This window comes from Triturus cristatus, chromosome 1_2 (genome assembly GCF_964204655.1).
Source record: "Triturus cristatus chromosome 1_2, aTriCri1.1, whole genome shotgun sequence".
Taxonomy (NCBI): Eukaryota; Metazoa; Chordata; class Amphibia; order Caudata; family Salamandridae; genus Triturus; species Triturus cristatus.
In genome coordinates, this window is record NC_140580.1 from 756,033,628 (window position 1) to 756,047,774 (window position 14,147).

Genomic DNA, 14,147 nt, shown 5'->3' on the forward strand with positions numbered 1-14,147 from the left:
TCCGATTTTACCAGTAAAGTGGTAACATTATCATTCCAAAGATATGAAACATGATGCAGCTACTCCTTTCTAATCAGGAATTACATTTTGAAAGACTTTTAAGGAATTCCCAATGTCAGTCTATGAGAGGAGTAGGCCTCACTGCAGTGAAGAATGAATTTAGCTGGTTGTCACTACTAAGACATGTAAAACATACATGCACATGTTCTTCCTTTTAGTTACTCAGCTCCCTGCCCTTAGGGCTTCCTAGGGCCTACCTTAAGGGTGAGGTATGTGTAAATATTAAAAAGGGGAGTTTTAGGCTTGGCAAGTAGGTATAAATGCCAAGTCGAAGTGGCAGTAAACAGCACACACAGGCCCTGCAGTGGCAGGCTTGAGTCAAGGTTAGGGGGCTACTTATGTGGGTGGAACCAGCAGTGCTGCACACCCACTAGTATCATTTAATTTACAGGCCCTGGGCACATGTAGTGCACTTTACTAGGGACTCATAACTAAATTAAATATGCCAATTGGGTATGAACAAATGTTACCATGTTTTAGAGAGAGCCCACATGCACTTTAGCTCTGGTTAGCCGTGGTAAAGTGCTCAGAGTCCTAAAGCCAGCAAAATCGAGTCCAGAAAAATGGAGGAAGGTAGACAAAATGTTGTTGTCAGGTCTAACAGCCAGGTCTTCAGTTTCTTGTGAAATTCAAGAATAGAGGAGGAGTGGGAGGCAGTTCCACACAGGAGTGTGTAGTATATGGGTATAGTGTTGTTCTTGCCATTCACTGCTCCACCAGTGGAACACTGTGGAGATGATGTAATGTGGAATGTTCATCTAAGAATTACACAGTTGGAGAAGGGCTGAGCGCCTTTAACTAACTTGAATAAATCCTCCTGAAACATCTCATTCAGCTTGGACCTGATTACTACAGAGTGCTGTAAGAGAACCACCATCCTCCCTATCTGATTCTGTGAATGTGTGGAATTTTTACCAATTTAGATATTTTCTTCAGTTTATGTTCTTTCTTTCAATTTCAACAAATATATGATAGGTGGTTGTTTAACAACCCACCAATAGTAAAACTTAAGCAGATCACGCATGTTCAGTTAGGACTTAAAAAGCATAGAGAACAGGTTATTGATTGTTGGCAGGATCAGCTTGGTTTCCTGGTTAGTTAGGAGAGAGGCTTGCTTCCTTAAGCTGCATGGAGAATGCTGTGGGTCAGTGTACAGACTTGCATGGAGAACACCGTTTACAATAAAGATGCACCTGAAGAATGTGTCCCTGCTCAGCACACCTTTGAGAACATAGCACACTTCCCTACAGTGTTTGGCCATGGGAATGGTCCACAGAGCCATAGGGAGGGCTACCCTTATCTCTGCTTAGGGACATGTATCTTCTGCATGTGTAACCTCGCTGGACATTTCTCGTGTGTTAATATGGGTGATCTCTCATCTCTTTCTCTCCTCTGTGGCAGGTGGAAGGTGAGCTGATCATCGAAGGCTTGTTAAACATCTCTTGGGGGCTACGACGGCCAATAAGATTGCAGATGCATGATGATAATGAGAGGCTCACGCTTCCCCCGCCAGGGATCTGGAATACAAACCCATGCAAAATAAACAGGTACGCCATAGGCCTCTGGATGGTAAACACATACAATGACCATGTACCCTGATAGGCACAAAATGATTGAGTTCAGCTAAATTAAGCATAGTGTAAGTATACATAGTGGCTGAGCTTTAATTGAGGGGGTGCGGGTGAGTGAAAATACTGACCTAATCAATGTTGGTGTCTTTGAAGAGTCGGCCTAACGAAGCAGCCGTTAAAGAACAGAGTTAAAAGGAAGAGCCATTTTTGGAAAGTCAGATCTGATACAAAATGCAGCATATAAAACCACACCCCTGACAGACCCTCTTTCTCGCTTGCATACAGTTGTAGGTTGTGTTTTCATTCTTGCTTTTGGACTTGGCCAGCTGTCCCCTCATAAAGAAAGACTAAGAGTCTCCATCATCTATAGTATACAAGAGGGACCTTGAGGCATTTCTTACCTACCTTACTGCAAGGACAGTAAATTAGTGACACAAATTTTGGGGCCATTCCAGCAGTGTGAGTGGTCTCCCTTCCTGTATCCCTTTCTGGTCCAAAAAACATCAGGAAATGTAGGTAATATCTCTCAGCTATACCTGGCTGTCATTGTATTGTTCAGTACAGAGGTTTCTCCATACAGCATTCCCTCATCCCCATCTATTACCTATAGTCCTCAAAGGAAATAAAGATACTAGAATTTGAATGTAAGGGGAAATCAGGGCGGTCTTCTTGATTACTGCGTTGTTCCAGCCAGCTACAGGTGAATCTTCGAGATTGGGCAAAGAGTACATAGATACAGGGTCTGCTGGAAACCCGAGTGTCAGTTTGGACACCATGCACAGTGAAATACTGTAGGCACTGAAGGAAATGGTTAATTTACGAGATACAGGTTTATTGTTTTGCCCACATCAGTCTGGTTGGGAGGTGGGTAGCTGGTAAGAGAAGAGAGGTGATTTCTTGGAAGCCCACTCCTCTTTGTGAACTTCCTTCTTGATTCTTCTCCCGCAAAACTCGGTTTGCCTTCGTACTAGAGGATGCCGCTGACCTTATTAAAATACAATCTCCCTTCCTGCTTTCCCCATGTTGGTGCGCATCGAGATGGCAGAGATGGGCAAGGGTATGAAGTGGGGAAACCCTTTATCAGCTCATGTGTTGACAGAAACACTGGAGCTATTTCTGGTGCCACACTCGAGTCATCACAGTCATCTTAAAAGCAAAAATGGGATAGAACAAATAACATACTATACTGTATTGGGAAGGGAATGTCCCCTTAATGGGTATATAAGCGTGTTTCCCTCCACGGTTGCCCAGCTTCATGTGTCTGGTATACGGACTTTCATTTTGGCCCTTGCGTCACACTCCTCTAGCGGGGTGCACAGCGGCCTAGACCTGTCCCTGGCAATACAAGGTCCAGGACCTGTCCTGTGACCTGAAAGGGTGCACCAAATGTGCACCTCACAATGGATAGAGAACTACTGTCCCTGTCTTGAGTGTTACACACAAAGCAGCGGTGACTGTATATCATGGTTTGTGAATTTATAGCTTGCCCTGAGCTTTCTGTCTGTGTCAGTGAGTGTGGCCCACTGATCCCTCTTGTGTAAAAGTTTCCCTGTTTTGTGTCACCCAGAACCTGCACTTACCTCATATTTATGTCAAGTACACATATAGTAAGGCACCAATATATGAGTGGTAGTAGGACTCTGCGTTTGCGTGACAGTGGAAGTGTATTTCCTGAGCTCCTGTGGCTGGAGGGTGGCAATAGAGACACTGAAGTAAGGAGGGTAGAGGCATGGGTACCTTTAGGAATTGCATTAAGACTTTTTTTTACTAAAGGGCTGCTAACTAGTTCTTCCTGAGCACTGACCTTTGGTAGATGGTAGAGGTGAAGGGTGGGACTGCGGTTTCCTCTCATGGCGAGAGTCTGTAGGTAAATCCTGCCCTTTGTGCTAAATTACTGCATTAGAAATGCTGACAACTAGCTGAAACCTCATACTTCATTGTGCCAGTGTTGTGGGAGGTCTAATGTGGAGACAATCGCATTGTCACCTGCTGTATAAAGCAATACTGTATATAACGGCTGTGTCTGGGGAGCAGCCTGAGAAGGACACTTGAAATAGAGCGAGTCAACACTGGTTCTTAAGTTCGAGAAAATAGATCCACAGTCCTGTTTAGCAATTGTGTATAAAAGTGGGATTCAAACCAATTCACGTTTCAGATCCAAGTTAATTGCGACCAAGGAAGGGAGTGCTCTGCTGAGTTCTCAGAGAGCTACTGCGTAGCCTGGGCTGGTTTCTGCTTGATACCCAGTCTCGCCAGTCTCTAACCAGCCTGCACTTTCTGCTGGAGGCGCTCCCTGGTGCCTAGAAATCAACTGGCCTGCTGATAGAGGGAAGGAGCGTGCCTGGCCTTGCAGGGGAACAGACTGTGAAGGAGGAGAGGGTCAGCATGTCCTTGCTGTATGGTGCACCGAGAGAAAGCAGACACTGACAGAGCAGAGCATGGAGCAACCCATATCCTGAGGGGGCCTTCCTCGTCTCTATGCAGTTTTTTACCAAGAACTGAACCAAAGACTGTAACCCACCTGTCTAGGCTCTATCCTCTGTCCACCCTGGCCTTGCATCACATGGTGTAGCTGCACCTCGCCACTGAATGACTGATCAGCTTGGGAAGCTGCAAATGCATTGTGCTACTGACTATGTGGCCACAACTGCACCTTGCCGTTGTATGCCTGGTCGACCTGGGAGGCCACCACACCATTGAATGTCTGATTGGAGGTGGAAGTCATGCTGGTACACCACGAAAAAGAATCTGTACAGTCTGGGAGGCCATATCTATTGCTGGCCTTTGCTGTCTTCTGCAAGCACCAGCGGCTTGAGTGCAGCCCTGCAATTGCGGACTGCACCTGGCCTGCCACCCAATCTGAAGAGGCAATTGTTCTAGCAGTTCACGGCTTCCCCTGCACTGGAGCTGCGGAACGGAGGTTCACTTGAAGGCGAAGAACGCCCTATACTTGATACTTGCTCCCCTATGGAGACCATGGGTGAGATCGAGTGACTCCTTTTCGCTCTGACCCCGACAGGGCGTGACTGTGATAATCTGCACCTATGCCTAATTCATGTCTCTGCCACCAGTATTGGAGATTACAGCACCTAGAAGTTACCTGGATGGGGAGGCGACATTAGTGCAGGAGGGAATATCTGTATTTGAAGAACCGAACTAGGGATTCAATCCTGTATTAATCATTGAATTGTGCAGTATTTACTTTTGTCGTGTAACTAAAGCACTTTCTTTTTACCCAAAGACAAGCGCTAGGCTGGACATTCATCTTTTGGTTCATTGTTGAGTTCCTTGCCCTGCTCGCCCGCGCTACCTTTAGAGCCAGGTGTGGAAAGGATTTTTACTTAGTCCAGTTTGCAAGGGTATAGTAGGATGGACACCAGGACACCAGTTGTAAATGACCTCACTCACCACGGTCAAGCCCCAGTAACCCCTATCTGCACTGTGCGCCCCCAGTCCTCTAAATGAGGTCTGACAGCCAGGAAATGGCAGGGAAAACAGCAGGTGGACTTGTATCCAATGGCCTGGCTGCACAAGTAACAGGGAGCTGTCTCCTTCAGTGTACTGTAAAAGCCAGTTTGTAGCCGTGTTGCTGGCTCTTCTTTATTTCACTTATGTTTGGGAACTTTGGAGTTGTTAGGTTATCCCAACGTCTGTTAAACTGCCTCTGAAGGTTTGTTTTCCAAGCACTTTGACGTCATTGAGAGAGACAAGACACACAAGACCCCAAGTTGGGAGGGTCGTGCGAACCAATACTGCTTCATGACAGTTAAGTTAATTTTTTTTTATCACGATTTAGGCTCCGAAGTTCTGCAACACATACAACATACATATAGAGAGCAAAAAATAGATTATTTATGCGTGAACTAAAAATAATTCAGCAAAGTAGAATCAACAGCAGCATAATAGTCACTAGAGTCAGTGATATCCACAAAGTCACCTTTAAAGGCATTTTGATCTCTGTCCTGCTGCTGCAGCGTTGGTTGCGGCCTGTCCGCCTCACCTCAGCGATGGAGTGAAGTCCTGAAGCTTCCAGGTGCGGGTGTATCCGCTCTTGGCACTGCAAGGTCATATTGTTCCCCTAGTCTGGAATCTAGGCACCCGCGGAGGTCCTACGCGTAGCTATCTGAAGCGACACGTGGGAAGTTTGAAAATAAACATCCCACGACCCCACTTCCCATTAATCACTGGTAGGACATCCTGTCCATTGTCCTGCACAAAGAATAACAAGAACAGCCAAGCACAGGTGCTATAACGTGCTCACAAGACCAAAACATGCAGCCAAGTTGTGTTTAAGGACTCGCTGTCCATTACAGCAAAAGGTAGCTGTCAATTTTGGAAAATTCCAGCCCCCTTACGCAATCCTAGTGTCGCACTTGCTTTCACTGGATTGCCTACCTTACCCACCCCTTGGATGCCATCTCAGATGGCAAGCTCCGGTCCAGTTGCCTACTCTGTTCTAGTTTTCTCACCATTTTATTAGACATATTGTATTTGATGTTTAACCGTCTGTTTCCTCATCTGTCTGTAAATCGTTTGCAAGGGGGAATATGAATCTCCTTACTTGAATCTCCACTGTTCAAAATGTGTGTGTGCATTATATAGATAGATAGATAGATAGATAGATAGATAGATAGATAGATATCAATATATATAAAATCTATACCACTGGGTAATAAATTACCCAGTGGCAGTTGCCACTGGGTAGTTATAGTTGTTAGGTCAGCGTTTCCATAGGAAATACCTTTTCACTAAACTTTCCCAAAAACTGCTTTTTTCCCCTAGTTTGTGCATGGCAAATTTCAGGATGATCCTTCAAGTGGGGGCCGAGAAAAAAGTTGGGGTCCAAAAACACAAAATCCTGATGCCCTCTGTGCTGAAATACAAACAAAACCGGCAATTTTTTCCGCGATTTCACAGGATTGGGAAAAAGAATGGAGGCCTGGACCAAATTGTTTAATTGAGTGGGGGCGCGTGACCCCCTTCCCCGAGCCATTATGAGCCCTGGGGAGCCTACCCCGGGCTTCATTCCATAGCGAGAGGGGGGGGGACATGTGATTCCCCCTCCTGGAGCCATTATAGGCCCGGGAGCCCACCTCTTTGGTTGAAAAGTCTCAGAAAGGGATCCCTACCCAACCCAAGCCTTCAAAGGCCACAAGGACTCCATTCCCTGGGCCTGATTAACTTTTTAAAAGTGAGGGCCTGCTCAGCCCCCCTCCCAAAGCCTTCTATGGACCCAGGGCCCCAAGCCCTCGAGGCTGGCTCACTTGCTGTGTCCCGGGGAGGGAGACACCTCCTAGGGACACAGCAGTTTCCCTGCTTGCAGGGGCAGGGAAACTTGTATTTGCTCCCACCTGGCGGGAGCATTGTTAAAACATCCGCCAAAAGTGGGCCCCATCCCCTAGGGCATCTTTTTCTCTAAGGGGATGGGGTCCCCTGAGCCAGAGTAAGCTCAGGGACTGTGGCTGCGCGGCACCCCTCCCCTTAATTTTTTATTTTTTATATGCTGCGGGGAATGGGGTCCTCGTGACCTAATACAGCTCTGGGAAGGGTGCCCACTGCTGTTCACGGCCAAAGGTGTGGGGTTGCTGCTGTGGGGGGTTTTCTTCTGGGCCTTGCCATGCATAGCAGTGGGAGGGCAACAGAGCCTGGCTGCATGCCCAAAAGGCAGCCAAACCCACACAGGTAGCCACCTCCAAGCCTTGCACAGCCTTCGGCCATCCGCAGCGTGGAGGGGTTGAGCCTTTGGTAATGCAGTACAGGGTTTGCCTTTGGGCCCCGGGGACCCCATCCCCGGGACTAAAGTATATATATTAAATGAAAGGGTCGTGCATCCCCCAGCGCCAGGCCTTATTTTGTCCCGGGACCCCATCCCCTGGGGCTAAATTCAACTTATCAGGCACCGTGCCCCCTCTCCTTGAGCTTTATTAATCACCGGAGCCAAATATAAATAAACAGGGGAGGGGGGGATGCGGCTCCATTCCCCAAGCCATATTACAGCCTGGGAACCACATCCCCCAGGGTGTACCTTATTTCAAGTGTGAGGGGTCTGCACTGACCCCCTCCCAAGAGCCTTATTAGGTGCCAGGGACCTTACCCCTGGAATGAGTAATTCATAAAGGACTGGCGGCATGGCCGCTTGCCTGAACCTAACTGGGCACCACTCCACGATCATATGGGACCCCATCCCCAGGGGCCATATTTCTTTTAAAAAGGAGGGGCCCATGCGCCCACCCCCCACCCCTTGAACCTTCTCAGGGCCTGGGGCCCTATCTCCCCGGGCTGTGTCTTTTTCCATTTTTTAAAAAGGGAAGGGGGCTAATTGTGCCCCACCCTCCCCAAGCCTCATAATGCCTCAGAGGCCCAATGCCCCTGGGCCTTATGTATTTTACAGATGGAGAGGGGGATCACCTGGCCTCCTTCCTTAAGCCTATTTTGGCCTCCTTTTTAAATAGGTGGTTCTCCCGTGACCACCCAAGTCACCCCCATATACACATTGGGGGAGCCCCTGAGCCCCTAGGGCCAAAGCAGACTCCCCGCTTGCTGCAAGAGCAGGCATTGCTCCTGCCCGCAGGGAGCAATCTGCTGATCTTTTATCCAGCTTGCATCAGTGTGGGGAGTGAAACCAATCTCAAGCTTACTCCCAGCCAGTGGGAGTATTTTTAAAGCTCCTGCACGTTGGGAGCAGACTTTCTGTTTGCTGTTGTTTAGAAGGAGAATAAAAAATGCTCCTGCGAGTGCAGTCAGGAAAACTACTGTGTCCCAGGGGTGAGCTCCTCAGGACACAGTTTGTGAGCTGGACATGGGAGATGGGGTCCCCAGGGCCATTAAAGGCTTAGGGAGGGGGGATGCGTGACCCATCTTCCCTTAAAATGTACTTTGGGCCCGGAAAATGGGATCCCTGGGGCAGAACACTGCTCAGGGAGAGGTGTTGTGCGCCCCCTCCCCTAATTAATTAAATTGGGCACCGGTGGATGGGTTTCCTGGGGCCAAAAGTAGCTCAGGGAGAGGGGCTGTGTACCCCACTCCCCTTAAAAAATACTTTAGGCCCTGGCGATGGGGTCTCTGTGGCTGAAAAGGGCATGTGACCCCCCTCCACCCCAAAATACGCATTACCCATGGGCCCTGGCCCAACCCAGGGGTTTTAAAAAGAAGCATGGGAGCTTGCACTTCTGCTCATTTTTGTTGTTGTTAAATTTTGCCCCAGATTCAGATTCATGGAGCCTCTGCAAATTTGCAACCAAATGTAAAAAAAAAAAAAAGCAGTGTCACTCTGGGATCCCACCTCAAGGCCAACGGGCCAGGGTACTCCTACCCTGCTCCCTTATGTCTTTTTTTAAATCTTTTTTTAGGGTTCGGGACTGAGTCCTGGGCCCTAAGATATCTGCCACCACTTCTTGGCTGAGGTGGTGGGAGCCAATCAGATCTGTTTGAGATCTGTTGGCTGCGGGGCATGATAAATACAATTGTTTTTAACATTAATTTCTCAAACTACTGAACGGATGTACACCAAAACACAAAAAGTGATCTCTCTGGACCAAGATTTACTTTCCGCCAATTTTGGTGTAAATCCGTTAAGCAGTTTTGGGCTGTAGCTGTGTCTTTGTTCATATGAAAAGATGAATGGGCAAAATGAGTTTTGGGACCCCCCTTTTTCTTTGGCCCGGCTTGATGGATCACCTCAAAACTTTCCATCCTCAAACTAGGGCCGGCTCCTGCAGTGTCCCGGGGTGCCCACCCCCGGGACACTGTTTTCTATGGCAGGGCAGGAGCCGTCATAGCAAACTCTGGTTTGGATTTTGGAAGCGAGAGCAGGTTTCTTGCTCTCGCTTCCAAAATCCAAAGCAGAATGCTTTTCCACAAGGGGAGCTGCATGTCAGCAGCTCCCTGTGTGGAAAAGCAATGCCGGCTCCCGCAGGAGGCGGGGAGTCGGCGGGACCGTGGGGGCATTGGGGCTTCCCCCACGGTCCCCAACAGAGTGGCCAAGCCCCAGGGATGGGGTCCCCGGGGGCTAGAAGTCGCCCTGGAGGGGGGGGGGGGCACACGGCCCCCCTTCCCATATATTTAATAAAAATTAACAAAATAGGGTCAGGCCCTGGGGGATGGGGTCCCCAGGGCCCAAAAAATAGTTAAAGAAGGGGGGCCACACAGCCCCCTTCTACTAGCCCACCAGGTACCTCCAGTAGATGCCACAGGGCTGCGTTGCAGAGAGGTGGTCCGAGGCATGGCCCCTTTTTTCACCTCTCTGCAACGCAGCTCTGTGGTGCTTACTGGAGATACCTGGTGGGCTAGTTGGACCCCAGGGACCCTCAGGATTCAAGGGGACTTAGTCCCCCAACTTAAAACATGCTACGGGGAGTGTTTGCAAAGTGGGGAAGGCAGGGGGCGGGGCCTGATATGACATGTGTGCAAACACATCCTGTGGCATGTTTTAAGTTGGGGGATTAAGTCCCCTTGAATCCTGAGGGTCCCTGGGAGCCAACTAGCCCGCCAGGAACCTCCAGTAAGCGTCACAGGGCTGCGTTGCAGAGAGGTGGTCCGAGGCCACGCCCTTTTCACACCTCTCTGCAACACAACTCTGTGGCGCTTACTGGAGGTACCTGGTATTACCGATTCGGAATTAGCGAAATCTCCATTTAAAAAAATCGCAAATTAGCGAATCTGCTATCCAGGTGCACCCTGATGACATCACACACAGGAAGTGGCAACACCTATGCTGTTTCTCAGTGCCTGAGGCTGTGGGAGAGGCAGAGAGCAGGTGCACACACCCAGGAGCTGCACAGGATTTACCAGGTAGACACCAAACGCCAGGATGGTGACACAGGAGAAGGGAAAGGAGCCTGCAGAGAGGAAGAGGAAGCAGAAAGTTAGCGAGAAGAAGTTGGAGGTTTTAATTGAAGAGGTTGTGAAGACTCACGGCCAATTGTTTGGAAAGAAATCCCTGAATGTTCCAGAATCCCAGAAAAGGAAGATCTGGCTTGAAATACAAGGCAACATTAATGCCATTGGTGTCACCCAGCGCTCCATCGACGAGCTGAAGAAGCGCTGGTATGATCTGCGCTCCCGTGCGAAGGAGAGGGTGGCTGACAGGCTTACACAAGCTAAGAAGACAGGTGGTGGACCATCCACAGCGCCTGCAAGCACACCCCTGGATGAACTGGTGGGGTCCACCCTCCAGCCGGAGACCATCAGTGGCATAGGAGACGTGTACAGCTCAGCCAGAGACAACAACAGACAAGATAAGATGCATGCACAGCATGGCCTGACACCTCCCCCTCCCCCCCCCCCAATTCCCAATCCGGGTGTGGTCATTCGGCTAAACTGCCGACTTTGGTGCTGGAAATCAGAGTTCGAGCCTCGAGGTCGCGTCCACATCCTGTGATTCTGGGCAAAATCACTTAATCTCCCCGTGCCTGAATGTGTAACGTAAATATGATGCTCATGTAAAGCGCTCCAATACCTTCGGGTCGAGTTCGCGCTATATAAATATGCAAAAAAAATAATTAAAAAATGAGCAAGTCAGAATTCCACTCCAGTCCATATTTTACAAACAACCAGCAATGCATCATGGGACATGTAGTCCTAAAACCCACATAGCATTTCAGTGCATTAACTGAACACGAGTGCAGGGGCACCACATCAGTCAATAAGCAAGCGGAGGACTGTTAGTGTGAATAGCAACACATGTAATTTAATGTAACACAAATGCTGTTAGGCAAGTCAGTAAATGGACATTCTGTATCCACAGGCGAACCTACGCCCCAGACTGCTGAGAGGGAGACACAAGAGGCACCTGGGGAACAACCCTGCCACCCACAGATGTCACACCACCACCACCACCCCCAGACCCAGGAGGTACACAGTGGGTACTAATACAAGACGGTTAGACACCGGAGGGTCAGAGGGAGCAAGTTTAGAGACCGCACAGGATTGGTTCCCCCATCGAAGTACATATAACACAGAGAAATCCTGAGGTCTAATGGTAAAGAGAAAAGGTGGTATGTAAGGTGAGGAAGAGAGGCCTAATGTACGTAGTGGAAGGGAAAAACTCCAAAACTATGGTCATACAATCACCGTGGGTAACTAACCCCATCACATGGGATTTTCATCCCAAAGAAAATCTCAGAATCTCAAGGGGCAGCAGGGCCCTTTAGCGAGAAGTGAGAGCTTTGTGCTGTAGGTATTATGCACCAAGAAAGGGAATGAATCCACAAATGGACATGAAGTGAGTGGGGGTTGCAGTGCTGGTGTGGTAGTAGTGAAAAAAAGGGAGTGTGTTAAAACTAGTGACGGGACGGCCAGGAGACTACTGTTGAACAATGCCGTACCGATGCTAGATTAAAAGAAGTGGAGGCAACACTAATCCGGTTTGATCAGTGAAGCAACATATGAGATAGTGGTCGACATGTTTCAGCCGTGGCGCCTAACTAGGCTCGGCTTTCATCAGGACCTGGAAGCTACTGCAAAGAAGAAACAACGTGACAAAGGATATAGTGGGCACCCTCAACTTGCTTGTAGGGTGCACGTCTCCTCAAATATACACACAACACCCGTACAAACTGGGTGGAAAATGGACCTCCACCTGGCAACCGCTCAGGAAGGAACACCGCTCTGTCCGTCGGGGAACCAGGCTATTCTGGTTCCCCGACGGACAGAGCGGTGTTCCTTCCTGAGCGGTTGCCAGGTGGAGGTCCATTTTCCACCCAGTTTGTACGGGTGTTGTGTGTATATTTGAGGAGACGTGCACCCTACAAGCAAGTTGAGGGTGCCCACTATATCCTTTGTCACGTTGTTTCTTCTTTGCAGTAGCTTCCAGGTCCTGATGAAAGCCGAGCCTAGTTAGGCGCCACGGCTGAAACATGTCGACCACTATCTCATATGTTGCTTCACTGATCAAACCGGATTAGTGTTGCCTCCACTTCTTTTAATCTAGCATCGGTACGGCATTGTTCAACAGTAGTCTCCTGGCCGTCCCGTCACTAGTTTTAACACACTCCCTTTTTTTCACTACTACCACACCAGCACTGCAACCCCCACTCACTTCATGTCCATTTGTGGATTCATTCCCTTTCTTGGTGCATAATACCTACAGCACAAAGCTCTCACTTCTCGCTAAAGGGCCCTGCTGCCCCTTGAGATTCTGAGATTTTCTTTGGGATGAAAATCCCATGTGATGGGGTTAGTTACCCACGGTGATTGTATGACCATAGTTTTGGAGTTTTTCCCTTCCACTACGTACATTAGGCCTCTCTTCCTCACCTTACATACCACCTTTTCTCTTTACCATTAGACCTCAGGATTTCTCTGTGTTATAGGTACACAGTGGGTAGCCTGCAGGAAATGGAGGGGTCAGAGGAGGAGAGCACGGGAGATCCACAGACCCTGCAAAAAGAGCAAGCCCAGTCTCCTGAGACACAGTCACCCATGCAGCGTAGCCACACCAGTGGTCCGCGATGCAGACCAAGGGCACACAGTCCAGATGCGCAGGGTGGAGGATCCAGTGTCTTCGCAGGTCTTGAGGGCACCATGGTGAAGGTGCAGCGGCTGCAAGGAAAGACAATGTGGTCAATGCAACGTCAGATGGTGTCTATGAACAGGAACCTTAGGGACATTAAGGAGGGCATCAATGGACTGAACAACACTGTTGCAGAGGGCATGCGGGTCATGGCTAAGGCAGTAAGACTGTTGTGCACAAAATTGGACAGTGAATGTGGCGCAAGGCGCAGAGAAAAACTGCGCATGGAGGGTTACACAAAGGCGGTGAACCACCTAAGCAATGCCACTTCTGTTTTCAGCAGACACACAGTGGCCATGCAATTTGAAATGGCCCACTGCAGCCAGGATGTTGCTAGGGGGTTGGTGCAGGTCACCACTGCGGTCGAACTGCTCCAGACAGCCAACATTGCTGCCACAGGGTCTGGGGATGGTGGAGACAGTAAGGAGGTCACCAGCCGCAGCAGCATTACTCAACCCGTTGCTGAGCCCAGACGGCGTAGCGCAAGGCAAGGGCCAGCAGCAGAACAGTCCTCTAGGGAGGGCAGTGTGCAAACTGAGCGGGGCACTGCTGTGCATGGCCGCAAGAAATTAGCCCATGCTGCTGCTGACATTTGCAGATGGGTGAGGTAACCCATGTGACCCACTGATAGTGGAATGCAAGGGGCATGCAGTGTGTTAATGCCACGCTGGGCTACTCAGGGCCTTCAGAGGCCAATATGGTGAGGCGGTGTGCGTTCCTATTGCCTGATGTAAGGACAATAAAACACCGTTACACAATTGTAATTAATCGCTTTGTCTCATTAATTACCTAGAAATAGTGGTGTGTGATCTCAGCATGTCTGTGTCTCCCCTCTGCCTCTCCTACGACACCTGCTGTGCTGTGCAGTGGCTGTGGGCATTCCTCATCCTCTGAGTCGGTGATTTCAACTGGTGTTCCCTTTGTCGTGGCTAGGTTGTGTAGCATGGCACAGGTGGTAATGATTTTGCAGCATATCTCGGGGCGGTACTGCCGTGCACCTCCAC

At 49.2% G+C, this 14,147-nt stretch overlaps 1 protein-coding gene across 6 annotated transcripts in view; it reads left to right on the forward strand.

Annotated features, from left to right (window-relative positions):
- The window catches only part of RASSF4 (Ras association domain family member 4), a 420,812-nt gene that overhangs the window by 377,768 nt on the left and 28,897 nt on the right, over positions 1-14,147 (forward strand). For all 6 annotated transcript variants that reach the window (XM_085608696.1, XM_085608695.1, XM_085608699.1 and 3 more), the window contains one exon: positions 1,462-1,607. In XM_085608696.1, the coding sequence (XP_085464822.1) occupies positions 1,462-1,607 (146 nt within the window). The remainder of the gene's footprint in view (positions 1-1,461; positions 1,608-14,147) is intronic.